We start from the raw sequence: 27,089 nt of genomic DNA, 5'->3' as shown, positions 1-27,089 counted from the left end.
AAACTTTTTTTGCTCGGTCCCCCCTTGTTTTACAAGAAAATCTTCGCGCCCCCTACTCCCCCCCCCCCTGGCATAAACACATCCTCCAATCACACACGCCCATATATTGTTTTCAAACTCCATTGCAATTAATTTCACACCTCAAACCTTTTGTAAAGAATTAAACAAATAAAAGTAAACACAGCTCGGTCCTCTCTGGCACAGCTGGCTGCCGGCAGAGCCCGCGGGCACGCCACTGCAACCCCCTCTGGCCTCTGCTCCGTAGCTGCGGGGTGACCTCTCGTTTGGGGCTCTACCCAGCTCTTCCCAGGAGGGTGGCACGGTTCCCCCCCTTTGGTGGTCCTCCTCGGGTCCTTGTACTCTGGGGCCTGGATCTCCTCCATACCTGCTTCATACCCTGGTGGACGGGGCTATGGCTCCCCACACTCCCTAGCAGATCGTTACATGGAGAAACCTTTGGAATACAAGCATGCTGATCCACACAGGTATGCACACAGGTGTACACACGGGTGTTCACAGACGCGGACTACACCTTTCTTGGCTGCTGCCTCAAAGCACATTGTGCGCTGTCTATCTTGCGTGCTGCACAATATCGTTTATTATTTAGTATCTACTGTTATCTACTGCTAGCTAGTTTATTGTGATGGTGCTGGTTTTTTTTTATTATGTTGCTCTTTGTCATTTGCTTTCTCTTCTGTTTTTTTTCTCCATACAGGTGATCCAGGTGTTTTGTTTGTTTTTTGTTTTTTTTCTTTCTTCCCCCCTTTCTCACCGTCTCTTCTCCCCTTTGGTTTTCGTTCTCTCCCTCTCTTTCTTTCATTCTTTCTCCCTGTCCTATCCCCCAGTCATGTCTGTCCCGTCTGTAGCAACCGAAAATAAAATAAATTCAGAATTATAATAAAGGTCAATCAAATGGACCAATATGGCAAGGCCATGATGATCCACTTGGTAAAATAAATCCGCTTGGCATCTTTCTTGGCCTTAAGACAACAATTCTGATGGCTAAAGATCCAAACGGGACACAAAAAAAAAAAGTAAACACAGCTTTTTCTATGCGTTTGGGCCTTTCGTCCACACGTAAACGGCATGTTTAAAAATGAGATTTTGAAAAACTCCTACCAGGGTGGAGATTTTCAAAATGTCAGTTTTTGCGTTTACGTGTGGATGAGGAATACGGAGATTTACTCACGCAACATCAAAGGGGTGCGCCTTTTTTGACGTCACGCTGTGCGCCACGTTATTATTTACATGAGATGAATTTCTACAATGGCGGACAGAGACAAAATACTGTTGCTGTTAATCTTACTATCTGCAGTTATTGCACACTTACATAAACACATGCAGTTACTGTCCCTGCATTTAGACAGGCAGACGTGTCAGAGTGAACTTCGGACGTGGCTTCTACATTCAAAACAAATTCTACCTATACCTTGGCACCACTGTTGTGCAGGTAAAGCCAAAGGCAAGATATGCTTCATCATATTTTCTAGTCTTTGGTTTGGAAACATATTTGGTTTGCTTCATCTTCATCTTCATCTTTTTTTAATTCATACCGTGCTCCGCACTTTGGGAACCACTTCTCTAATTTGTCTTTTTGTTCAAATCAAAATCAAGTATTTGGCCTTTTTTCTGATAAATTACTTAAATGAATATTTAATTACTTTTCTAATTAACTAATCAGTTGCTTCAGGGCATGCTGTTGGTGTGCAGACATAGTGAAGCTGGGCAAAACACACACACACCTACCTACACAGTTGCAAATAAAACAAATCTCGCGCATCACTTACGCTTCTCTACCATCTCAAGACTGTCTTGAGCAAAAGTTAAATGCCAAGATTAATCCAACACAACATGTCAAACATTCACACCAGCGCAAACGTCTCCTTTCTGTTTTCAAAACAAGTGTTTATTCAGCTGAATCCTTCCAAGGGAAAGCCTCTGATTTATTTATTTACTTATTATTTTATTTTCCGTCTGTCATCTCGTTTGCAGAGGATGCAAGCGATTGAGTTTGAGTGTGACGGAAGTGCCTTTTCAATTAATCCTGCTCTACAGATGTCTCCACAGACGGAAAGAAAAAACACAGCAGAACATTTGACGCGATGCTCGAATCTTTGCATTTGGGTTTTCATAAGAAAGGTGATCAAAGCTGATTTCCAGAGCAACTGTCTGACAGTCTTTTGTCGTTTTCTCCCCGGAGGAACACTTGTTCATTTCCCCAGAAGGACTCATTGAATGCACATCAGTCTGTTTGTGTGTCGGTGTGTACGAGTCAGTTATTAATGGTGTCAGCGCCAAAAAAGTCTGACAGAGCAGTATCTGGATGGAATACAGGCTCATGGATAGTTGCACAAGCACAATAATGGCAACAAAGAGCAGCCGACACTTGGGGCAGTCCGGCTGCGATGGCAAAAATTGGCCCTCTTGTACCTTTGAGGTCCCGCAGACCTGTTGTCATGATAAGGATCCTTTATGCACAATTAAAATGAGGACAAATATAAAATGTTTTTACATCGATAAGTGATGTGAAAGGGCACGGGGGACACTGGGCATCATTTTTCTCGGTCTATCACACAGTAATCTCGCCTCTGTATGTAATTTACTCTGTCAGATCTCATTATCTTTCTCTTGTGTCACCTATCTGACAGCTCGCTTTAAATAAACACGAAAATTATTCAGGACAGGTTTGCTCGCTGTCTCGTTTTAGCTTCTTTTTGTTCTGCAGGAAATGGGAAGAAGACAAACTCCATTTTATTATATAAATTGTTTATTATTATTTAAAAATCTATTGATTTTTTTTGGATTTTAATTAATTCCTTTTTTATTAAATATAACATTATAAATATGACAAAATTTTGTTTTTATGATGATAAATATTAGTGTATAATTATGACAAAGTTTATATTTTGTTTTATTTGATTTGTCCATGAATGAGAATACTAATCTTTCCTTTTAACTCCAAATGTTTAAATACTTTGAAAATGTGAAAATATTTGTGATCTGATTGGTTTAAATACTTTTAAAATAATTTATTATGACAAAATCTCAGGTTTTTTATTGATTTTTTGTTCATTTTCTATGTGTTTTATAATTATTTGGTTTTAAATTTTGATGTTTTTAATGTTTTTTGCATAAATATCTATGTTGTTAATATTTATAATGTCATCAATGTATGTGTTATTGTACTATATCAGTATCAGAGTATGTAGTCAAGTGCTGGGTAGTAAATTAAGAAAGACCTCATAATTTTAGAAAATTATGGTTTTAATCTATCAATAAATAACCACATATCTATATAAGAAGTTTGTGTAAGCATTTACAATATGTGTAAGCAAATGCTTACACGTGCCCAAGCCTGACATCATTTCCAAGGTGTTCCCTGTGTGTGCTTAAAAAAACACAGAAGTACAATTCAGGTGGCCACCAGGGAAAATTTCTGTCATCTCCTACATAGTATTACTACTCTAACCTCCAGCATGAGGTCCCTAAACTTGCAAAAATACCACCGCAGTGTTGTACTAAAACATGGATGAGCCCAATCCTTTCTGAGGACAGTTTATAACTGGGCACTCTATCAGCTTCACTCTCTTTATCCCCACGAGGACAGAGGGATTTATGCAGTGGAGAGGACACTCGGAATGATAGCAGCATAAGAACAGCCAGGGTGAAAAACCCCTGTAAGCATGCCGACCACGGGCAGCAGCAAGGGTGCGGAGGGAGTCGGTGGGGTGTGGATAGTCTGGGAAATGAAGCCGTGATTGATGTTTCCTGACCAATTTCACAGCCCTCGACTTCCAGCAGAGAGGAGGAGAGAAAAACAGAAAGGAAAAGGACAACTGTCAACAGTAAAAAGAAACTCCAAAAGGAAGCTGAGCTAGAATCACATTAAGGTGTGAAAGCTGCCAATAACTTACTGGAATTCAGCTGGAATTGCTAAAACTGTGGGGGCTAACTACTTCATGAATAATTTAGAATGTCAGCTTGTCCTTAGAGAAATATGTGATCTAAAAATTTGGTTAGCCCTTTTTTTTTTGCTTCATAATTTTTTTTCATTATCTATATTTACATGTTTGTAAATATAGCCCTACTATAAGTTAGACCTCAGTCAGACCCACAGAAGCTGTGAGAACAGTCCTGGCAATCACTGGTGGGCAGGAAATAATGTATACTCCTGACCCGTTGGAGAAGAAGATAGTAGTCTGTGCCTTCCCTGCAAACTATGGGTAAAAGAAAAGCAATCACTAGGAGGTAACCTCTTTACAACAAATTTAACCTAGCAACTGCCTCCAACTACTCACCAACTGATTGGAGGGGAATACCTAGTGGTTGCTAGGGGGTTGCTTATTGGTCTCTAGGCCTATATGACTGAGGCTTTAACTCCCCACTGGTCCTAAGAACCATATGTTCCTTTCTCTTGGATACAAGCAACAACCTTCGAGTCAGCCAAAGTATTTTAATAAGCTATCATTTCAGTTTACTGTTTTTAGCCATGGCAACAGCTTTAAACTTTTAAAATTTAAAGATAAAGAAATAGCCAGATGTTATGATTTAACCCTGCTTTACCCTTTCAGGTATCTATTAAGTTATGTCCACTAATTAAAGTGGGCTAAATCATACATGCATACGAACGAGGTCAACTGTGAATCAGTGCTTCACAGCTGGTGTGCTGTTTTGCCTTTCCTGGATGATAATTAAAGATTAGCCTTATAGAGCATGGATAGTGCTTCATGAATAATCTACAACAACCAACAAACTACCAACTCCAGGACTGCAGCAGACACCTGGTTTTATCTAATAATGCATTTTCAAATGCATGAGAGAGGTCACTCATTAAGATGTCTCCAGAGTTCCCTTAATCTTTGCATATTCAAAAGATCATCTTCATTTGTAGCAGCGGGAGCAGCATAAAGTAAAGGAGATGAATAAAAAGCCTAGGTAACCCCACTGCACACTAGCTGCCCAAAAGCAAACAGGGAAATTAATAACTTGCCAGTGAACTAGTGGAGCAAACCAGGCACGTTGTCCTCGGGGACTGATAGGCTTAAAAGGATGCAAACAATCACAACGATGGCTCAAAATTAATGAAAATGCATTTCTGTGTCCCCAGAAGTGTAAACAGGCAGCTCTGTGCTAATTCACCACATCAGCTTTATAAGCTGAGTGATGTGCTGCCTCCACCCAAATGATCAATAAAATCAACTTATGTGGCTTTACATCGGCATTTGCTAGAAACAGAGGCACGCAACTAACACTTAATGTGTTGTTAATATGATGTCTGCAGCGGTAGTAGACAACAAAGGCCATCGCATTTCCACAACACTGCTGCATGGTTTGGAAAATGATTAGCTACAACGCCGCAGATATGCGTCAGTGCCCAAAAACAAACACGAAACAGACAAAGCGGGGAACAGAAGAGCTGAGAGAAGCAGATATGAATTAGTGCAAAGGGACTCAACATGCAATTATCAGATTAATCTGCTGGTTGAGTCACTGAAAATGACCTCACAACAGCTTTACCATTTATTAAAGTCCTCTGGTGAGGAAAACAGCAGCTATCTCACAGCAGATATGTCTCAAACTGTGTGTCTCGGTGGTGAAAAGATTATCTTTGGGTTTTAGACTGCTGCCAGTCAGACAATGAAGGCACTATGAATGCCTCAGCTTCGTCCCTAAGACTGAAGAACACTGTCCCTCACATTTTCTAGTGCGTTTTAATGCATACTCACATTGACTCAGCCTGACTCACACATTTAAGCCAATCTTTCACAGAGCCAAATGCAGGTCAGAAAGAGAGACGCTAGCAGCCCCCCTGATGATGCATTTATGGGTGAGAACGGGCCAAAAACAAACTGTATTTTGATGACAGTACCAGGCTGCCTCTGGGACATTATGATGGATCATGGGTACTGATGAGATTGAGTATCTTTTTTCAGAGTGTGGGAAAAATCTGCTGCCGTGAAAGCCTGAGGATTATCTGCTCTGAATGTGTGGAAGCAGGAATGGTATCATGCAGCCACCTTGTGTAGGTGTGCATTAACATAGGTGAATGAGTTCTTGGATGAATAAACTTGGCAGTGCAGGATATGCATGAATACCTATCCATGCACTTAAGGATGGCCGTGCTTGGCGTTTATAGCTGTCTGATGTATTAGGAGAGTTTCTTCCGGGGTGCCATTAACATTTTATGGATTAACTGTAACATTATGAGAATGCTTTGTGAAATTTTTTGCAGCTCTCAGAAACAGACCACAGACTTAAGTTACGCATCGTTCACTGACACCCACGGAATGCATAATATACTCTTATATTTCCATCTTTGTAAAGTCCAGTGTTAGCTTTTAAATTAACAATGCAAGTGTAGCACTGTCCATTCAAACAGGTGTTTATGCCTAAGCTCTGTGATTACATCTGTTTTCATCTCTGTGGGAACGTATTTAATGCTCTAAATGAAACTCATTCATTTACCAGGTAAGTTTGCAGCACTTGTTCAGACATGCCAGCTGTCATTCCTATTTTTACACAGTTTGATAACATCGTGCGACTCTCTGCCTACGTTTACCTGAACTAAAAAGAAGAATGTGAATGTGCAGGCTGTTAAATTTTCCCACTAGCGATATCAATGTCAGTTGAAATGTGGTTTTGATGTTTGTATATGATCATTCTGCTTTAAATGTCATTTATTTTAACATATTAAGCAATAGTGGAAAGCATTACAGCATTATTTCATTTTCATTCACTGTTATCCCCATATTAAGTGGTCACGTATGAACTCTTTTTTCCAAGCTTCTCTTATTGTTTGAGGCTTTCTAAGGGATTTCTTCTTTGTTTCTTTGAAATGACATAAGCTTAAATATACGATTCAGTTGTCACTCTACCTTTCTACAGCTTTTTATTACCACTATAGTGAGCCCTAAAGCTAAGCTTTTAAATACCGCTGGTATGTATTACTGTCTCCAGGTTCACTGTGTCCTGGAGAGTATTATTATTTTATAGCTTCAGAAATGAATTAATGTCAGGAAAACTACGATTTAGATATGGAGCTTAACTTTAGGATCATATTTCTTTGGTTTCAAGTAATACAAGCCATGCAACAGCCTAATATCTACTAATCTCGTGTTTATGGGGATACGTTGGGCAAAGTTGCAGTTTTGCTAATTCTTTGATATCTTCTTCATGCTTTATGATAAAACTTGTTGCTACTGGGCACGTGCTGTACTTCATTCACTGACTCATTTAGTGTGTATTGTTATCAAGAACAGTTTAACCATCCTGTTATTTGCACGAAGAGATTGCCTGAGCTCTTGTTTACATTAGCCTAATAATTTAGCACCTCTGTAGCTAGCAATAGTACAACTAATCCAACTTTCCTTATCCCCCCCAATCTTCATAACAATTTAGTTTTGATTTTTATTTTTTGTTCTTGTGTTTTAGAAATATTTAAGCCAAAAATTGTTTAAAATATTTTCTAGATACCAACTAGCTGGTTAGCTAACTGCTAACATTTAAGTGCGTTAGCATTACACTTTATTGTTACCCTTTGAGTAACACTTCACAAGATCCTTTTTAACATTTGGTAGAGCTTCAGTGGTTGTATTTGGGAACTGAAGCAAACTTTGGACCTTAGAGTTACTAGAGTTACCAAAGCTCAACACATTTACTTTATTTATTGGTTGTATTAACTATTTTCCAATATATTGATATCAACATTCAGAACTCCTGACAAATGAAAATCAAAAAGTAAAGAGGAGACAGTCTATGCCAAATAGACTTTTAAATAACCAAATATTGGTATCAGTATTAGTCTTAAAGATCATATATGAGTGTGGCTCTAGAAGTTAATTACAGCAGAAATAGGCATCTAAAGAACAAAGATAACAGAGAGCTGATGTGAAAAGAAGGAAAAGAAAATTCTTGTTTCTTTCACTTGGGATCAAAAATATCCCCTATGCCTTTTTGTAGGCTCCACAGCTGCACCACAGAACCGTAAATGCCCTGCTGTATTAGTTAATCAGATATTCATTATGTAACTGAGAATCTAGTACAGGACAAAATATTTGTTTTACAGCTTTTACTAGAGTTTCAGTTTCATTAGAATGTATTCAAGGTTCAGAAATGAGCTAAAATATGCACGTAGCAGCTATCACTGTAGTGGCCAAATACTCCCACAGGTGCAGTAATACCAACAAGCGCATGACTGTGACTGTGTGTGTCCAGACACCTGTTTGCTTGTCAGTCTGCACGCCCGCAGTAAGTCGGTTATTGGCAGTAAAACAGGACTTGGTAAAGAGGGGCTGTGATGCAACCTGTCTACACCTCGCTGTGCCTCTACTTGTCTACCACGCTGGGCGAAAGAGCCATATGATGACGCGAAACAGGTTCAACCAGACAGGTGGCATAGCGAAATCGAATAAATACATTTTTTTTCCCTATAAGTACATTAATTTTTCCTTATTGTGCAATCGTGAAAGTTGCCACTGAGGACATGTTTTAAGAGATACTATGTAAACTGAGGTACGGAGCCTGGCAAGGAACTGAAATACGAGTGAGAACGATTATTGGGAAAAAGTGTTTCACACACACACACACAAAAATTAACATTTCATCCAATCAATAGTTCAGTTTCTCTCGAAACTTCAAAACAAGCTTCATTCTAAAAGATGTTTTAAGTGTCAGGGAACTGAATAGCTCTTGTTATTTTCATTTATTCTCACAGACTTCTGCAGGCAATTCCTCTCATAATGCACTCATTTCAGTCTTTATACACCATCCACTTGAATCAGATCAATAACCTAAACATAAACACCAAAATTAGCCATTTATGTCCTCTTGTGCTCCATGCAAACACTCAAGCACGACACAGTGATTATTAACAGCCCTAAAGTGCTATCCAGCAACATTAGCGTTATCTCATGACATTTAAAACATAAAAAGTCATTCGTCACCGGCAGCTAATGCAGCCAGGTACATTTTTGAAGCCATTACAGGTGAGTAACCACATAATCAGCAGCAGCAGTGGCTGTTTCCCTATTCAACCACAGCTTTATATGAAAACTCTGATTCTCTGTAGTTCACACCAAACTCTTTCACAAAAATGCCAAATTTAGCCCCGTATCTTGATGTTGAGCTTTTTTAAAATTTTTATTCTCTGACTTGAAAATGCAATAAATCAGTCTTCATCTAAAATAATAATAATACGGGTAAAACAGGCCTCAGATGTCCAATTAAAGAAAAGCAGGGCTGGTGGGTCCAACAACCGTGCAGTGACAGAGAGCTGAAGCTCCCCCCGTAGCTTTCCTTTTAATGTTTATCATTATAAAGGCATTTTATTATATTATGATCATTAAAAAATGCTTTGTCAGTGGGGGAAGTGTCCCTGCCTACACAAGAGTGAGAAAAGCTGCAACATCTTCCATATGAGGACATTAGTTTCACTTTAAAATTTCAAGAATACTGTACAGTGGGAGTACACGTCAATGTCGCTGTTTTAAAGACGAGCAGTCACAGAGAAACAGCTTATGTAACTTAGGGCTTTAAAAACAAAACAAGGGTGTTTCTTTTCCTATTATGGGCTGTGTGAGTTGGCGTTTGCACTTGTCAAGGCAGGATTTAGTTGTAGACTCAAAGAACAAAAGAAGAAGAAAGGATGGTTGATATGTTAGAGCGTGGGTCTTCAATCACCAGAGGCATTCCCCTAGACTCCATTCCCCAAACATCAACTGGCCTGGTTTGTGTCACTGTGGTAAGCAGATGGTTCTCCCCAGAGTAAGGAGCCTAATTTCCCATCGCCACCTGGGAACAGCCAGAAAGCGATGTGGCGCTCGCCCCTCATTAATTGAGCACTGTAATGGCACGACTGTCCTGTCGCTACACACTGAGACCCTGTGGCTCGGGGAACAGGAGGCTGCGGATGGACACGCACCATGGGCGGGAAGCTCGATTTGTCTGTGTCCATTTTAGTGGTCAGAGCTTCACTCTGCCCTTGTCTTTCTTTTCTTGTTTCCACTAATATATTTAAAGCTCATAAATATTGATAAAAATGCCAAATAAAGGAAGGCAATGGACACATTTAAGTCAGCTTCACAAAAACAAACAAAAAACTTGACTCCACTGACTTGACTTTATTTTCACATTAGCCTACTAAAATATGCATAAATATGATACACAAATAAGACTGGATATTTTGACACGTGATAGTTTTTAAGGACCTTTTAATGGGACTTTTATAGCCTGGACTAGAGCATACAAAAATAATTTTGTATGTATGTATGTAAATGACCAGGAAATGGCTCAATATAAGCATTATTATACATCACATCAGAAAAATCTCATATTCTGAATTACTTTTATTGGATTTAACTACAGTTCTATAGGATTTTACAAGTTGAATATATTTTGTTAATGAAATATCTCCATAGTCTGATTTCACTGGGGAAAAAATAGTAAAAAGTGAAACCAAGTAAGGTAAAGTAAATTAGGTATCTTCACCAGCTTCATATCCCCCCTTATACTTCTCCTTATACTAGCAGCACCACCTGCAGCACATGTAGCAGAGTGACATCACAGCTACATATGAATATGCTGAACTGGAACTGGACGTTCTCTGCTGTCTGTCTATAGTTGCTTGAGGTCAAATAGTATTGACCGGTCATGTATGAGCAGACTGTGACCAGTTTCAGGTAAACAGTCCTTATGCAGAAGAAAACAATCAGCTATTGTCTGACAACAGTTTAGCTCTGTTACTTTGTTTGCATTCATAAACTATGACTGTCTTATGGAACAAGAGGACTTGGACCGGATATTCAGTATGCATTATCTGATATCCAGTATGCAGATATTCTGGCTACATCCCAAACTCCAAAATATTGGCTTTTGAACCGAGAGGCTAAGTAATCAAACTTTGAGATGGATTTGAAGATTGCAACTCAGCCAGCATCGGGGGTTTTACAGTGAGATGTAATCTAGTTTATGACAGACATTGCTGTAATGTCCATAAACAGTGACACCACTGTTTTGAATTTTCAAACCAGCTCTAACATACTGCTTATACATTTAAAAAGAATATAAGCCGCTGTACGTAATGCAGTTTTTTAGTCCCTTAAAATCAGTATCAGTCCACAAAAACAGTACTGGTCGGGACATAATTTGATGCACAGTGTAGTTGTGTGTATAGAGTTTCTTATTATTGCTTTAGAGATGAAGAATTTTGTCACACCAACGAGGTATTTAAGGACGAGCGGAACCAGTAAAACTCATATTTAAAAAATAAATAAACAAATAAACATTGTTGTTGACCACTAATGTAGAAAAGTCTTTTCAATATAACACTATACCATTTAATTCCATCACACTGCTGGCATTGCTGCTTTCTGTCTGTAAGACTGAAGATAAGACTCAGACTGTATATTTAGCAGCTTCTTGGTACATAACTTACAAGTATTACACAAGCATTATACAATTCCACACAGGCACACAAATTATGTGCTCTTAGTAAGCGTGTGCATAAAACTGTGTGAAGGAGGATCCGCCACCACTGACCAGAAGCTGACAGACATAATCTTTGAATTTTTTTTTATTAGATGAAATCATCCATCTGGTAGAAAGGCTAACTCCTAATCTCTTTTCTGATCCTTTAAAACCAGCTTATTGAATCTCATCCATGCATGAAATACAGGTAAACAAAGGTGAACAAAGATCTAATTGCGCCTTTAGTTGGACATGTTTTCATCAATGTGAAGTTTGCATCTTTCTTAAATGTGGGCAAGCGTGAAAAGCAACGAGAAAAACTCGTCTTGGTGATTCTCAGAGAGCCTTTAATCACTCCTGCTACCACATGAGGGACAGACAGTGAAAGACAGTGAAAGCCAAGTCATCATGTTATAGTTTGTTGTAATCTAAGCTTATCAGGGGCTGCTGGGAAACATCGGCTTACTCAGTTTTCACATTGAATAAAAATGTGACCGGCCACCATCCAGCCCTACAGGACGCTTTTTAAAACGAGGGTACAAACATCCTGAGGTCAACTGAAGACATTCAGAACAACCACAAGCAAAAACATAAAAGACTTTGTTGATGGGTTAAAGGAGAAACACATAAAAGACTTCCTGTTTGTGAAAGGTTATCATAAAATGTACAGGAAACCAGATCTACTGGAGAAAAGTGTAAGTGTACAGTGGATGGGGAAGATGGCTCAGAAAGAGGTTAATACTTTTCTTTCCTAAATTAGATTTTTTTTTTTAAAGAACATCATTTGATCTATTAATCTACCACAATTTAGGTTCTACTTTTATGAAAGCTCATTCAATAAATTCAATAAATTCCAGGACTGATTTCTTTTTGAACAAAAAAACTGAGAAAGATAGTTACACCCCACAAACAAAGACTAGCTGAGGTGTGACATTTTGACTTTGCCTCTCTGTGTGGGCTTTGTTGATAAGCTTGTTGACAAGATTTGTGGGCTATACAGCACTATGGCTTCCTTTATAAGTCAATCAGCCATTGCCATGGGAAACACCCACCCCACGCCTTGAAGCTTAGAAGCTGTCTTCACAAATATGTTCCCAAAAAGTAAGGACATAAATTTCAGTCAAGCTCTGGAGCGAGATATAAGCATAGCCTGCAGAGAGGTTCAGAACAATCACACAAGGGGAGATTGTGTGATTGTTTCTGATTTAAATATATTTTTCTTCACACTTGAACAAGTTAAACTCCAGGAGTATGCAGTAATTGTGTGAAATAAACCCAGAGGGAGGAAAATGGGCACGGGGGAGATGTTGTGATTGATGCCTGCTGCTTTTACAAACAACTTACATGGTGCTGGAACAATAAAAGTCATCTGACCAATAACATTAGTCCTGAATGACTTCACAAACCAACCATTAATATATTGCGGAACCTATTGTTATTCCATCCTACATTGCACAATTGTTTTCAAACAGCTGATTAAAGAAACAACTCAAGAGTGCATTCACACAGCTCTTTTCTTTTCTCTCTTACCAAAACTTTTGATGTGTGACTACATAAAGTTGCAAAATGTTTTGTCCATGTGTAGAAAATCCCCTGGACAGCACTGGAAAAATAATCCCAAGTGATACTGCTTGCACAACAAGCAATCGAGAAATTCCCCAAAAGACAAAAACAATCTCTGACTCAATATATGTCGCAGGGTGTGTGTGTGTTAGACTAACATCCTCATTCCCTGTCCAGGAATGACATCAGTGTTAACAGAAAACCAACCATTTCACAACTGGTCAGACTCATGCAAAAAAGGTCTGACTTTCAAAATCGGACACTTGCTTAAGTCATGTTTCCTGCTCATGGAACAATGAGCAATGAACAGTGATATTTATTGGATTAAAAACTATAATAATAGCACTTTTTACTAAAGAATTTCTAAATATGGGAAGAGCCAAGCCCCTTAAAATTGTTTGTGCTCAAGGTGTGATCAAAAATGTGCAGACAACAACCACAGACTTGGTGTGATAACGGAACCCATATGGAAAAGAAATAGTAAAAACTTATATGTGATTACTCATGAAAGTGGCCACTTTCTCATTACTTTCATATATTTTGTTAGTAAGTATCCAAAACATACAAGTTTCATTATATAATTTTTCAAGGGATCTTATATCTGTTTTCACTCTTGTATGCTTTTCATACAAGTTTCACACAAGACAGATACAAACTTTATAAGATTTATATATATCTTTTCCATATGGGAAACCTGAAGAGTCAACACAGGGGAGAAAACATTACATACAGCTGTAGCTATATAGAGAAGATATGAAGTGGTTCTAACCACAAATGCAAATGTGCAGAACTGATTTAGAATACACAGCATTGCTGATGACATGAGTCAACAAAAGAGCAGGTCCCGTGTTTGAGTTTTATATCGATTTATTTTCACTTCTGCTGCACATAATGTTTTTGTTCTGTGTTCTACCAAAGAAATAGCCTTAATTAATGAATGAGAGACTGATTTCAAATCTGGTTGCGACATAAAATGTTGCATGGCTTATTTGTGGCTTTTGAATTATTACAGTGCAGTTAATCAATCAATCCTGGCACTTCATTCACACTTAAGGTGTGGTTATGGCTAACGTTAAACAACTCAACTCCCTCCCACCAGTCACCTCACTTCCTAACAAGGAACAATTGTCCAACGTGGACACAATTCTTAATGCATAATTATGTTTTTCTTTACTAGAATATAAACTCCCATCTGTCTGTGAGTTTCTTGTCCCAGTCTTCCCATACAATCAAGATCTGAACAAACAAAATTGGCATACAGGTGCATCTTATCTATAGATAAGAATCCTGAAGAGGCCAAACAACACTGTAGCATGAGCATGTACCAGTATTCTAAATGTCTCTGATAGTAGAGAGATTTCTTTTTTAAGTTCTAGAAAATATACTAAATAGAGATTACTGTTGCACAATGTGAATCAACCCTAACCAAGTGACCTCAGATGACATGACGGTGAACGATTTCCAGTGCAGCAGAAGTGAGAAAAACAAAGAGCTGCCGTGTTGAATTAAAAGTGAAAGGCCTGGCAAAACACCAGGATTCCTGAGAAAACCTGTTTCCTCTTCTGTAATGTGGGAGTAGTGATGATTTTACTACTGTCGTTTGTGTCTCTAGACCCCATTATTGAGTTAAATATTCCTGTGTCGATCTGCTGCTCCCCATTAAAATCTCAGGTTTGAGTTTTAACAAACTCCTGTATTTGTGGATGGATTGATTTAGATGGAAACATCTCAACGTGCAAGCCGAAGTGAGCATCTTACAGGCGTGTCCGTACATGTCTATGCGCGGCAGTGTGCATGACTTCACGTACATCTGCAGCATGAAGGCAGTAATCCATGGATCTTTGCTCCACATTAAACAGTAATCTAAGTTAATATATGATAACACAGCGTGACTATAAGTTGAGCCATTAACCACTTTGCTACACTGGAAAACAGATGGTACCACTTAATGCTGAACTACCTAATCAACTCAGTTTGATTTGTTGTTGGACATGAGAGTCACTCACACTTTTTGGGTGTCGAGTTTTTGATTATATATCTAGATACCTTATTTATTTACTTACATACTAAGAATATTGGTTATGTTAGATATTTTTATTATAATACCTGTTTTTACCTTTACTGGTACAAGCATCATATTTTTTTATTCAAACAGTGAGGAGAGCCTGAGAATATGGAAGTATCTACTGGATTTCATCAAGGCCCTGCTTGTGTTAAAATATAGCTAATGCTAATGGGCATTAGCTAGTGCTCATTTATGATAATTTTTTATGATAAATTCACTGGCAGTATTTGCTCTATCCTGCTAATACTGCTTGTGAAAGAGCTAATCAGCACTAATACATTAGCGGCTCACTAGCTAACACCTTAGTGAGTTAGTTTACGTGGTGCTAAGCTAACACTGGTGCAGCTATTTAGCTGGTACCAGGCATCCACCATCATATGATTACCAGGTTAATGGACAGATGTTCTAGTAATAAATATAACTGAAAACCGAGATGTAGTTCAATAAATATACTGAGACAAAAAAGAAATGTTCATTAAGTAGTTTTGTATTTAACATGTGGCTCTCAAATTCATATTTAAAACAATGTACGTGTATAATATCCAGTCAATTCCTAGTGGCTTTATAGTCACTCTTTGGTTTAACTGTTTTGATATAAGCCTCAGAGATGAGTTTGGTTTTCTGATTTATAGCTTACATTCATAAAAAAAATAAAAGTGAAACTAATACAAAAAAAGAAGAGAGAAAAATCTGGCTTTAAACTTAGGGAGTCCTTCCTCATTTCCAATAACTGTCAGTAAACTACACTTTTGCCCAAGCCACAGGCTTAACCCAACACAACGGTCATGACCACGTTATGGCTCATTAAAAGTGGATGCTTGGTCAGGACTCTTTGCTGTTATATTTGAATGTGCTGGGTATCCTTAAGTAGCAGTTTTCCTTGTGCGGGGTTAATGCTGCGAATGCTGTTGTCATATATTCATATAAACCATAATCTTTTGAAATTTAACTGAATAGTTCTGGTGTACGTATTAGTGTGTTATTAGGTGTTTTCTGACTGTTTAAAGGCTAAAATATCCCAAGACTAGCAATTCACGTGATGCCATGGCTTTGAACAATTTTTTTAATAGAAATCATATTTTAAATTAACGTCTGTAATTTAATTGACATCTATGGATGTAAAAGAAATGTCTGCAATAAAATCAGTATAAACTATAGTTAACCAGGCCTAGAAATTATAAACCTCATATAATTAAAAACCTCATTAGGAAAAAAAAGGCCAAAAAATTTGCACACCGACTGGTAAAATAGTGACCCTTTTAATTTTACCTATATATAACCTATATGTGATCTATATCATTTCAATAAAATGGTTATTTTTTTCAAGTGTAATTACAAAAAATACCTTGAAAAGTACATGTGGCTACATTTGCTAAGCAACAGATTCATAAAACAAGCAGAGTTACCCGCTGAAGCGACACCTTGTTATTAAGTGACCAGCCCAAAGTAGCTTACCTAACAACAAGGACAAGTGATGAAACAAGTTGCTTTGTTTCATAAAAATCCAAGGCAAAGAAAGTCCACAGGTCTGAATTTCTAGGAGCCGTTTTATCTCGGCCACACAGACTGATTGGATCAAACATGCCGACGCAGGCCTACGAGTAACGGGTATTAAAAATGAATGGGAGGAATTACCATCTTTGTTCTCTCCAGCTCCCTGGTGTTTCCCGTTACTAATTCCTAATCTTAATGACTACCAGATAAGCACAAGTGTTAATTAAAGAGAGCTGCATGGTAATTATATCTCTAAGGGACCTGTGCCAATGCCCCCTCAGCAACAGCTCCTGCAGCTGACACTCCAGCCTGGTTTCTCCTCCTGCACTTGACTCCTTCACAGCATTAAGCATTCACTACTCCCACACTCCTCTTATTATCTCATCGTGACCCAGTGCATTCACCTACTTCCTGAAAATGGAAGGGGATCCACGCTCCAATGACACAGAGCAAGTAATAAAACCACAACAATTTCAGGCTGGTCTCAGCTGACTTATACGTGTGGAATTCCTATCAGAATATTTACCTAGAAGCATATGAAATTAAAATTAATATTTTTATAAGCCAGTAACATGGAGGGAAATGGATGCTGTTCATAAAATATATCTTGGCCTGGAAAACAACTTCACATAACTTCACAATCACTGATCATTGCTGAAACGTGGGTGGAAGGTTGCGGGTGCAGCCCTTGGCCTTATGAAATTACCATGACATCAAACTCCATCACAACCAGCATGCCTTGCCGAGTGCTCACATCATATCTCCATCATAACTATGGCAATCTGTTGGCTCATCTGCGAGTATCCCCCCTCCCAAAGGAGGGGAAGGACGGGCAGAAAATAATAACAGAATGGACAACAAAAGGCTTTGCCAAAATCATGTGGTTATGAGTCGAGCTTATTAAAAACCACAGTGGAAAGCAAATATGCAAACACTGAGCCCGCTTCCCCCCACCATGAGAAAATGAAATAAAATAAAATATGGTGTGAAAGACAGAGCGGGAAGAAGGAGGGAAACCATCACCCTGCTGCTAATTTAACAAACAGACTATAGCAGGCTATGCAATACCATTATGTTGTGTCATCTGTCCTGCGGAGGTTGGATTGGTTCCTTGGGGAAGGTCACGGCGAATGACAGACATAATCAGATACAATCAAGTCATTCAGGATGCCAAATTTAAACATCACGCAGGCGGGTCGGGAAGCTGATGACCACGCTGCTTGTTTCTGACGTCACATGTCATCAGGTAACAAGACAACATCGAGAAACATTTTAGATTTGATGTTTGTGCAATACCTCTTTATGTGTTGAAATATACATATATGTGATACACAATGATGTAGGATTAAGTGCAACATACATTAAATGCATCACTTCAGTTGGCATCTGTAAGGTACAGAAGGCATAGAAAAGGTGCAGAAATTGGATGTTAATCTTATAAAACTGCTTTCCTGTAAGGTAAACCCATGTTAGTGCAGGGAAATAGGACAGTTGCTTCTCCATGTAACCTGATGCACCAGGCTTACATAGAAAGCAATGAAGGAAGTGCCCTTATTTTACTAGTCATGTACACAGTTACACACAGTTATACTTCAAATTTCAGTCATCCTTCCAAAATGCACAAGGTATGACACTTTATGCACCTAAATCAACTCTAAATATATAAGTGCTGGCAAAATTGGGACCCCACATGAGTGTAGTAGTTAAGGTAAGAGCTAAAGTGGCGATAATTGATATTTTGCAAATCTCATGTGAAAGTGGGAGCTTGTTGTAAAGAATTAGGAGAGATTTACCTGAATCTGCAGCTTTAAACAAGTTTAAGATCACTGTTTTGGTTTTCTGTTGACTACTCACTACTTTGGTTTGAGAATAAAATCTTCCAGAAAACTACCCGACATGTGGTTTAGTTATAGCGTAGTTAAGTTTAGAGTTAACGCACCTGAAAATAAGACAACACTTAGCTCTGTATCAAGTTGTTTTAGTGCCTCACGCTAATCATTTTGGTTTTTAGGTGAACCAAGCTGAGAGAAAATAAAGGTAAGCGGCAAGTGAAAGCAAAACTCAACTGTCAACCCCAGAGAATGCAGTCTTGTCTGGGGCCACTTTTGAGTTTCTCCCTTTCGAAACCCTTATATAGACTTTGTGGGTCCTTAACAGTGGAAAAGCAGAAATACAGCTTAACATTGGTCAGACTAGAAGTAGGAAGAGCTGTATTCTTAAAATCCCCCTTGTACAAAAGAGCAGATAAAGCAGTTATTAACTAGCAACTCAACACAGTAGACCATTTCCTATAAAGTCACATATTTTCCTCAGGAGTTGGTAGGCTATAACCAAAAACAGAGGTACGAGAGAGTGCTAAATTAAATTAATTCTTAAATTAGAATAAACACGTGTTTGTTACCTGATTGCCCAAACTTGGGAAACCAATTGAAATAAAACAAATTACACAGATATAGATTTGACTTGAGAGGGCTAACAGGCTGGACAAAAACACACCTCAAAATGTACCACTCTTTAACTGCTGAATGTAAATTAGCACATCAGGAATGATTCATGACTCGTTTCATTTTGGAAATGAATCATTCATAAAGACACTGACAAATTTCAGTTGGCGATGCCCTAATTCATTTATTTATTTTCCATCTCCACCTACTCCTCCACCCATAACAGTTGGGTATATAAGGTGTGACTCGTTTCAGAATTACTGTTGGTTAGGCTATCAGCGTGGAAAGTCATCAAGTTAAATTAAAGCTCTTATAAGCTCAAACATTCCCAAACCTTTCACACTGCCTGTTTTACCAGCAAATATTCTGAAAACATCCAGAATTTTCAGCAGGTTGAGCAGCTGCAAGCACCTCTGGAAATAAAGGAGGTGAAGAAAAGCTTCCGTTATGCTCTACTCATTAGTCAGAGCAGAGAGGCTGTCACGTATGGTCAGTGGGAGTGTCGAGCAATGTGGGTTTAATCATTAGGCACTGCGGTGCTTTTGTTCCTCAGGTGAAATTTTTAGACAAAAAGATCATGTTTGTCACAAGAAGGCCTCCCCTGCTCTCTCCATTTACTACATCCAGTCTCACTGCTATCACCAAAACTACCAAAAAGAAGCCATCACAGACACCTCAGTGATTATTAGATTAATATCTGTGGTTAATTATTTGGCCGCAGGTCTGATGACTCAGTTTTAAATAATTCTCGAAGTGCAGCCTTTGTTGGCATAAAATCAAAGTAATACATTTTTCTTCTTCATCTTTGAAATGCATTAATAACACTGCTGGGTCGGGGAAGGGAAAACAGTACTTTTTAAATCTACGCATTTTTGCCTTGATAACTGTTTTAAAATGACATCACGCTGTTTTGTGTGACTCCAAATGATATCTTCCTCTGCACCACCAGAAAATCATGCACTGCACGGAGGAGGTGGAGCAGAGGGAGATGCATGCCTGGCTCAACATCCAATCTACACAGAATTCATGTTTTTACAATTTCAAGACAAAGCAGTTGTGTAAAAAAATAAAAATGATGAAAAACAACAATGTAAAAAGAGGATGAATGACTCAGTTAAGCTCACCCTAATCTAACAAACAGCCAGAAAATGAAACTGGGACTATTCTTAATCACAGGATTTGCTGTTTTTCAGTGTTTGGTATCACTGCAGATTAAAGAAAAATGTGCATGCTTCAACATTGAGCTTTATAAAAATGTGATAAGCATTTCCTTACAACTTCTTTAAAATGTTATTTTAGTTAGGACTATTATAGCCAAAAGAAAGTAATTATTTTTTAAACTGCATTAACCAATACCTAGAACCTCCCCACTAGTCGATGAACACACCTGGGAGATAATAGGGCAAGTCAGAGACAACTGGTGTAGAGGTGGATGCCAAGCGGCTTGCAGATTCAATAGCAACAGTACTTTTTTGGAATTGATCTGTTTTAATATGAAGATTGACAGATCACTATGAGGGTCTTATTTTACATGCATATCTTATTTCTAAAATTGATTCTCTATTTAAAAGATGAGTGAAAATGATCTGTGGCATTTTTTTTTTATCAAAATGTAGTAGTTTGTAGTTCTGGACTTCTTTACATTTTGATGCATTTTAAGTTACTACACTGCACGTGAGGATTTGGGGGACAGAAAAGACTCCCATCTTTAAAGAAAAGAACTGCATCCATGACATTCAATTTCAGATCATTTCACTTCACTGAAGAATCTGTGAGAGCGATCTCATATCCATTTTTCTTCAGATTGCTTCTGGAATAATCTTCTCTGGTGTCATTACGGAGGAATCATTCAGAAAGACAGGTCACACATGTGCAAGAAAAAAATCTTCTCTTAGCTAACCCATCCATCTCTTCTTTTGAACCCATGTCTTGAGAAAACAATCGCGCTGCAGGAACTAGCCAAAGTGTTGCAATATGATTCTTTGGCCAGTATTACACAGCCCAGTTTGGCTCTCAGTTGGAGAACAGTATTTCAACTCCCTTCTGCTTTCAGCCAACTCATTCAGGGCATTGAAAACAAGAGGGCCAGCCCACACTGACAGCTTACACCTTCTGGAGTGAGACTGTAGCATTATCAACAAGGCCAGCACACAATATAAACACAAAGCCTGCTTGTGCAAAAAAATCCTGACGCACACACATCATGATACATAAATGCATTTCCTATAGTCTATCAAAAACACTCATTAACATCTGTGCTGCTAATGACAGTCTGAGAGCACAATAGCTTCAAAGAAGTAGAGGTTTGAGCTTGTTTGATCTTTTTCACCATAAATACCTAGTCTAGTCTGGCTGTTGCTCTGAGGCTGCAACAACCAAGATACTGTTTCACAGGTTGGCCTTGAGGTCTAAGCTGAGGGTAATAAATATTCAAAAACTGCCAAGCCCTTTTGTTTGGGTATGGAATTACACTAGCAATATAAGCAGTAGTTATTCCCCAGCATAATAACACAGTTTACAGTCATATTGCTTTTCTTAAGAGGGTACACTAAGCAGATTAGGAAAAAATAAAATCAAATGTGTTGTTATCCTCCAAACAAATGAGCAGAACTTGAGATGAAGACAGCTTTTGAAAAGAAAATTATTTTCTACATCAGGCCTCATCCCAGTTGAGTCATAGTTATGGCTTATTTAAAGAGGCAGCCACTTGTTTCTAGACAGTTCCTGAAGCACGTGGATTTCCATTTTGGAAACAAGTTGTTTTAGGGGGGAAATTGATTTTACTCATATGGTGATTTAGGTGATAAAAAAGCCCTCTGCACACACCACCAAATGTACGTCAATCACGTTTCAAACAGTTAACCACTCACTGACATGGCTTACCACTTGAATTCTTGCCACATATGAGGTGCTGGTAGGGCTGCAGCAGACCCCAGATCTCCGAGTCGTTGCAGATGGCTTGCTCCATTGACTCCAGCGTAAACTTGGGGATCCCGTTGTCCCTCTCCACGAGCGCGCTGCGCAGGACGCGGGTGAAAACCTCTCTGAACAGACTCTCCATGCAGGCGGTGAGGTATATGGCAGCGTGCTCGTGGATCCTTAGGGCCACCCGACTATCCACCATCCACCTGAAGAACTTCCCCACGGAGAAGACCAGCCCGCAGCGCGCGGACTTGCCTCGGCTGAACTTGTCCCCGGTGCTCATGTTGTAGAGGGACAAGGCGCTCAGAGCCGCCGTGATGCAGTTGACGGAGATGGTCCACGAGAGCACCACCTTGATGGCGCTTTGGATCTCGTGCTTGGTGCACTTGGCGTAGCGCAAGCTGAGTCGCTGCGCCTCCCGGGCCACCCTCACCAGCGCGCGGCTAATGAGAGTCGACAGTCGCGCCAGGACCTCCGGTGGCGGGTTGCCCACCATCAGCTCCTCGTCTTTCCTCAGCGCGCCCTCCACCTCGCCCAGGGTCCATGGCACCTCCTCCAGCTCGGGCAGCTTGGCGCAGTGACCCGAGCACTCCAGTATCTCCGTGTCCTCCGCCAGGACGGTGTTGACTGTGTCCAAACTGTTGTGTCTGCTGTGCATGGATTCCGTCAGATGCCAGCAGTTTCCCCCATGCGAGATGGACTGATGCGTGTCGGAGCAGCACAGCGACACGCTGGACGACCTGACCGAGTCCGCGGCTCCACCATAACCAGAATCAAGCGTTAAATCCTCCAGCGTCCTCACGACTGTCTTACCCTTGCCTGCCATAACTGCACCGCATACTGTTGGGTATGCTTGGTCTCCCAGTTAAATGCCACAAACTCGTTTCAGCGCGTTTCTCCGCCGCAATCTCCCGATTTAAGCGTATTCCCCAGAATGAAGAGTGGAACGACACCAACGAGCATCTACTTTTCTCCTCCTCTGCGCGTCTTGCTGTCACCGATATCCTCTCCTCCTGTCCACAACTTCATAACCCGAGAGCGCACAAACCCTCCGCGCTCACTGCAACAAGCGCAGCGCAGGCAGGACTCCGATGGAGAGGAGGAGCATGAGAGCGGCGGGCTGAAACGAGCCAATCCGCGTATCCATCAGTTGTTACTGACAGAGAGGAGCTACCTGCTGCTTTTCAGCAGAATCTACCTGGAGCTGGTGAAACACAACAGTTCAGTGGAAAACACACTAATGCGGGCTGCTGTGCCAGCCAATCTGCTGTTTGTAGTGGCGTTGCTGCAGTGTCATGTCACGACAGTGCCAGGATGAGAGGAAGGTTCCCACTGAGAGAACACATGGCGCAAATGGTAAAATAGACAAATTCCGTGTTAAAATAACGCAGGGATACGAAAATAATTTAATTCTACCGCATAAAACTCAGATCCACCAATCAAATAAGATCAATGAGTGGATTCAATGAGGATTCAAAGATTCAAAGATCAATGAGTGGATGTTAAATTAAGCATAAAGAAGACGCTGGCTGCTACCTTGCCAGCATTAAGCTGTTATTTTAAAGTGTACATACTGTTATCTAAAATAGCAGTTTCTTTCTGTGCTCTATGAAAAATAAGCTTTTCTGTGTAATACTACTAGCTGCTTCGTTGCAGTGATGCTATATTTTATTCTTCCTGCTGTCATCTGTAGATGAATTTCACAGTTTTAAAATGTATTAAAGTTTTGTACAGTAGCTGTATAAACACACAATTCCTCATGTGAACAGGTCACTGATGTACCATGAATTCAGTTTCTTGTGCGTGTGTGTGTATGTGCTTTAATGTATGCAAAGGTATCAGCTTTTCTGCATTTCCTTTAGTCTGTTCACTGACTGATGTATTTGACCTTTCTAAAGCTTCTCTGGACATGATTAATCACTACAGGAGTTTGCTTGCTAAATTTCACCATGAAAATCCATTCATCCATCATTCTGCTGTCCAAAGAAAAGGCAGGATGCAATTGTAAAATCATAGCAACACCTATAAATAATAATAGGCATCAGTATTCACCTGTATTCACGAATAACAGTGCAATTTTGTAAAATAAAAGCGCAGCGCATTTTTTCTTTAGTTAAGTACAGGTCAGGCTAGTGTTCTTATTACGATTGCACTTTTTTTTTTGCTGTAACTAAATGGAACATTTTAAAGTAAGACTTTAAAAACGCTATTATTAGGTGTTTAATGAAATGTTTCTTATTCTGTTCAGCTAATAAAGATAATATTAACCCACCTTCCTGAAATTTTCTGAGAACCTGGATAAAATGTTGCATTTCTAACATTAGACTTCTGCTGTGCTTGTTTTCCACCCCTAATGTTGATTTTTAAGTATGACGTGAAGCGTCTGCAGCAGAAGTAACTTTCTTAAGGTGCACCACAATCTTTAATGTCTGATCCTTATAAATATTTCACTATCCAGAGAACATTGCTCTGAGCTTTTTCCAGATCAGAAGTCTTTCCACGCCTCTGTGTCAAGGTTTAACAGCACTTGGAAGATTTTGTTGCTGAACCATTTATTCTCCATGATACAATATTTTTGTCCAGCCATGAAAACAAAGCGTGAATGTGCTGAATTCTGATTACTTGCTGAGAGGAACAGTTGGTGGAATGATGATTCATCCATTCTGTTGGGGTTTCTCCTTCTACGTCTGAGCTGGACCAACCATCTGTCCACACTGCCTGCCACGCCAGAGGCCCTTTCAGATTTTCTTAGCATGACATCACATTGCATGCCTGAACTGACAAACCTACACTGGACTTTTTTAAGAGGGTCTAAAGAGGATGTGACTCCCACTGCTGCAAAAGTGATTGACGTGGTAAAAAGTGTAAAACAAAACATGCCTATATCTTCCTCTCATTGTTTGGCTGACACACAATAAACAATAAGATTACCACACTGCATTATGTAGGTTTTATACCAAAGCAATGGAGTTTATTTATGTCCCGAGCCTCCACAGAGGCACGCTGGGGCCCCTAATAGTATTTATTACAGATAATGACCAATGTAGGAAGACTTTTATTGACTGAATATAGAGTTATCTAGGCAAAAAAGAAAGGTTTCTGATGCTAGTGATGAAACGGAGCCCCAATAAAGAAAATGAAAAGGATGATAATGCATTTCGCATGAAGAACGCTTCATAAAGAGTTCCTCTGTAAGCAGATGCCACCATTAGCACACCTCATCCTCCAGCAGTCTGCCACGACCTCTTGATGCAGCATATCTTGCTGACTAACTCAGGTGAGAGTGGTGGAGGTGGGCAGCTGTCAGCTGCATCTCTTACATGCACCGTGGCGCTCCGAAGCTTGTCCTCACTTATTAAGCCTTGGTTGCCTGGTAACAGAAAAATTATCATGATTTTCCCGGCATGATGATAGATTGTTAGTATTTTTTGCAAGCTGAATGAGTGGATCGTATAAACATGTTTCCTTAGTCATGAGGTCCAGTCACTTATTTTTTTTTTTAAAAAATGGTAATTTATTCAGTAATGTGTTCTTAGATTTACCTTAGTTTGAAGTGCTTTGTGTAATTATATGTAGAGTATATTGCTGTATACTGTGTTATGTCTCTATATTAGAAAACTATTAAAAACGCTATGTCTGAGACCAGGTTTAAAAAAAGGGGGACTAAAGTGTTGCTGGCATTTTAAAAACGAGCTACAACTCTATATGGGTTTATGATAGACATATATAGTTAAACATTTTTTTTTATTCCAAGGCTTTTTAAAATATAAATATTTGTATAATTTTGTGTTTTTGACATTCCTAGCTAAACTCCATCTTATTTTGTTAACATTTATATTTTTAAATATTAATTTTAGGTTATTTATTACAACTGAGTTGCGAATTTGTTTGGGAATGGCTGTCTGTCTTTATGTTAGCCCTGCGACAGACTGGTGACCTGTCCAGGGTGAAACCCACCTTTTGCCCTATGGCAGCCGGGATAGTCTCCACCCCACTGTGATGCTGAAATAGACAAGTGGAAGAAGATGAATGGATAAATGGATGAATGGCATTACAATTGAAATCACATTATACCTTGTTCTAATTTTAACATTGCCGTAATCGATTACTTTGTAATTTCCTTCCAGTTTGCTATTTTACACTGTTTCTGGAAAACACTTGTAACTGTAATGTTAGTTTTGATAGATAAGTGCTATAAACTTGATTTCATATATATATATATATATATATGTGTGTGTGTGTGTGTTTCATTCTTCCTTGTTTCTTTTATGTAGTAATAATAATAATTATAATGAATTTCAAGGTAAGATAATTTCTGGATTTTGATCATAAGTATAATATAAATTTGCATTTCTAACTGCACTTTTTCTTATTTTTCATATCATTATGATGAATAATGATAATACATGACATCACATTTACATAGGCCTTGTCATTATCATGTGTCGATACAATTGATCATCATGAGCAAAGTAAGGGGGCCTACTGACATGATACTATACTGCCCCTCAGTGGCCAAAAGTCGGCACTACTTCACAGGCCAAGGCAGCATTTTGCATCTTGCATAATTACAAGCCGTTTTATGTAAGAGTGTTGTGACGCATTTCTTTTTTGGGATAATAAAGAGTATAAAGTTTCCTATTCGACTACGACAACTGCGAATGATTACTACCGCTGATATTATTATTTACAATATTCAGATGTACACGTTTACTTTTATGAAACCTTTCAGGAAACAAGGCAATTGGAACAGCTTTCTGAAATATAGGAGGTTAAGTAGGTAAAAAGAAAATGTAGTGTAATGAATATAAAGTGACAAATAAAAACTAGTTTTCACAAGTTCACTGTCTTTTGTTTGTAGGTTGGGCAAATTTAAGAGCAAATTCAGAAAATTAGAATTCATATTATGTTAACTACGAGCTACACTTCATATTGCACTAGACCACACATGCACACACACTGACAAGGAAGCGAGTGCCACTCGATCATGCCGGACTTCATGTGCACATCCGGGTTCTTTTAGCATAAACAAGCCAGCGCACTCTTGTAACTGATGAGGACTCTTTTTTTATTGTTAAAGCTCCACATTTTTACCCCAATAAGTCTTTAAAGTCTGTGCGCGTAACCTCTGTAACTCA

At 39.1% G+C, this 27,089-nt stretch overlaps 1 protein-coding gene across 2 annotated transcripts in view; it reads right to left on the bottom strand.

Moving 5' to 3' along the window:
- LOC146369424 (ankyrin repeat- and BTB/POZ domain-containing protein 3-A) overlaps positions 1-23,223 on the bottom strand; it is a 231,545-nt gene extending 208,322 nt beyond the window's left edge. Inside the window, exon 1 of one of the 2 annotated variants that reach the window (XM_084910924.1) lies at positions 21,913-23,223. In XM_084910924.1, coding sequence (XP_084767050.1) covers positions 21,913-22,777 — 865 coding nt within the window. In that variant the 5' untranslated portion in view covers positions 22,778-23,223. The remainder of the gene's footprint in view (positions 1-21,912) is intronic. The other variant, XM_084910925.1, reaches the window with a different exon arrangement.
- Between the last annotated feature and the right edge of the window lie 3,866 nt (positions 23,224-27,089).

Source organism: Perissodus microlepis, chromosome 17, assembly GCF_051167445.1.
Source record: "Perissodus microlepis isolate ML-2025 ecotype Zambia chromosome 17, ASM5116744v1, whole genome shotgun sequence".
In the NCBI taxonomy this organism is placed as follows: domain Eukaryota; kingdom Metazoa; phylum Chordata; class Actinopteri; order Cichliformes; family Cichlidae; genus Perissodus; species Perissodus microlepis.
The sequence above is the reverse complement of the archived record's forward strand: the minus strand, read 5'-3'. Positions and strand labels throughout refer to the sequence as shown.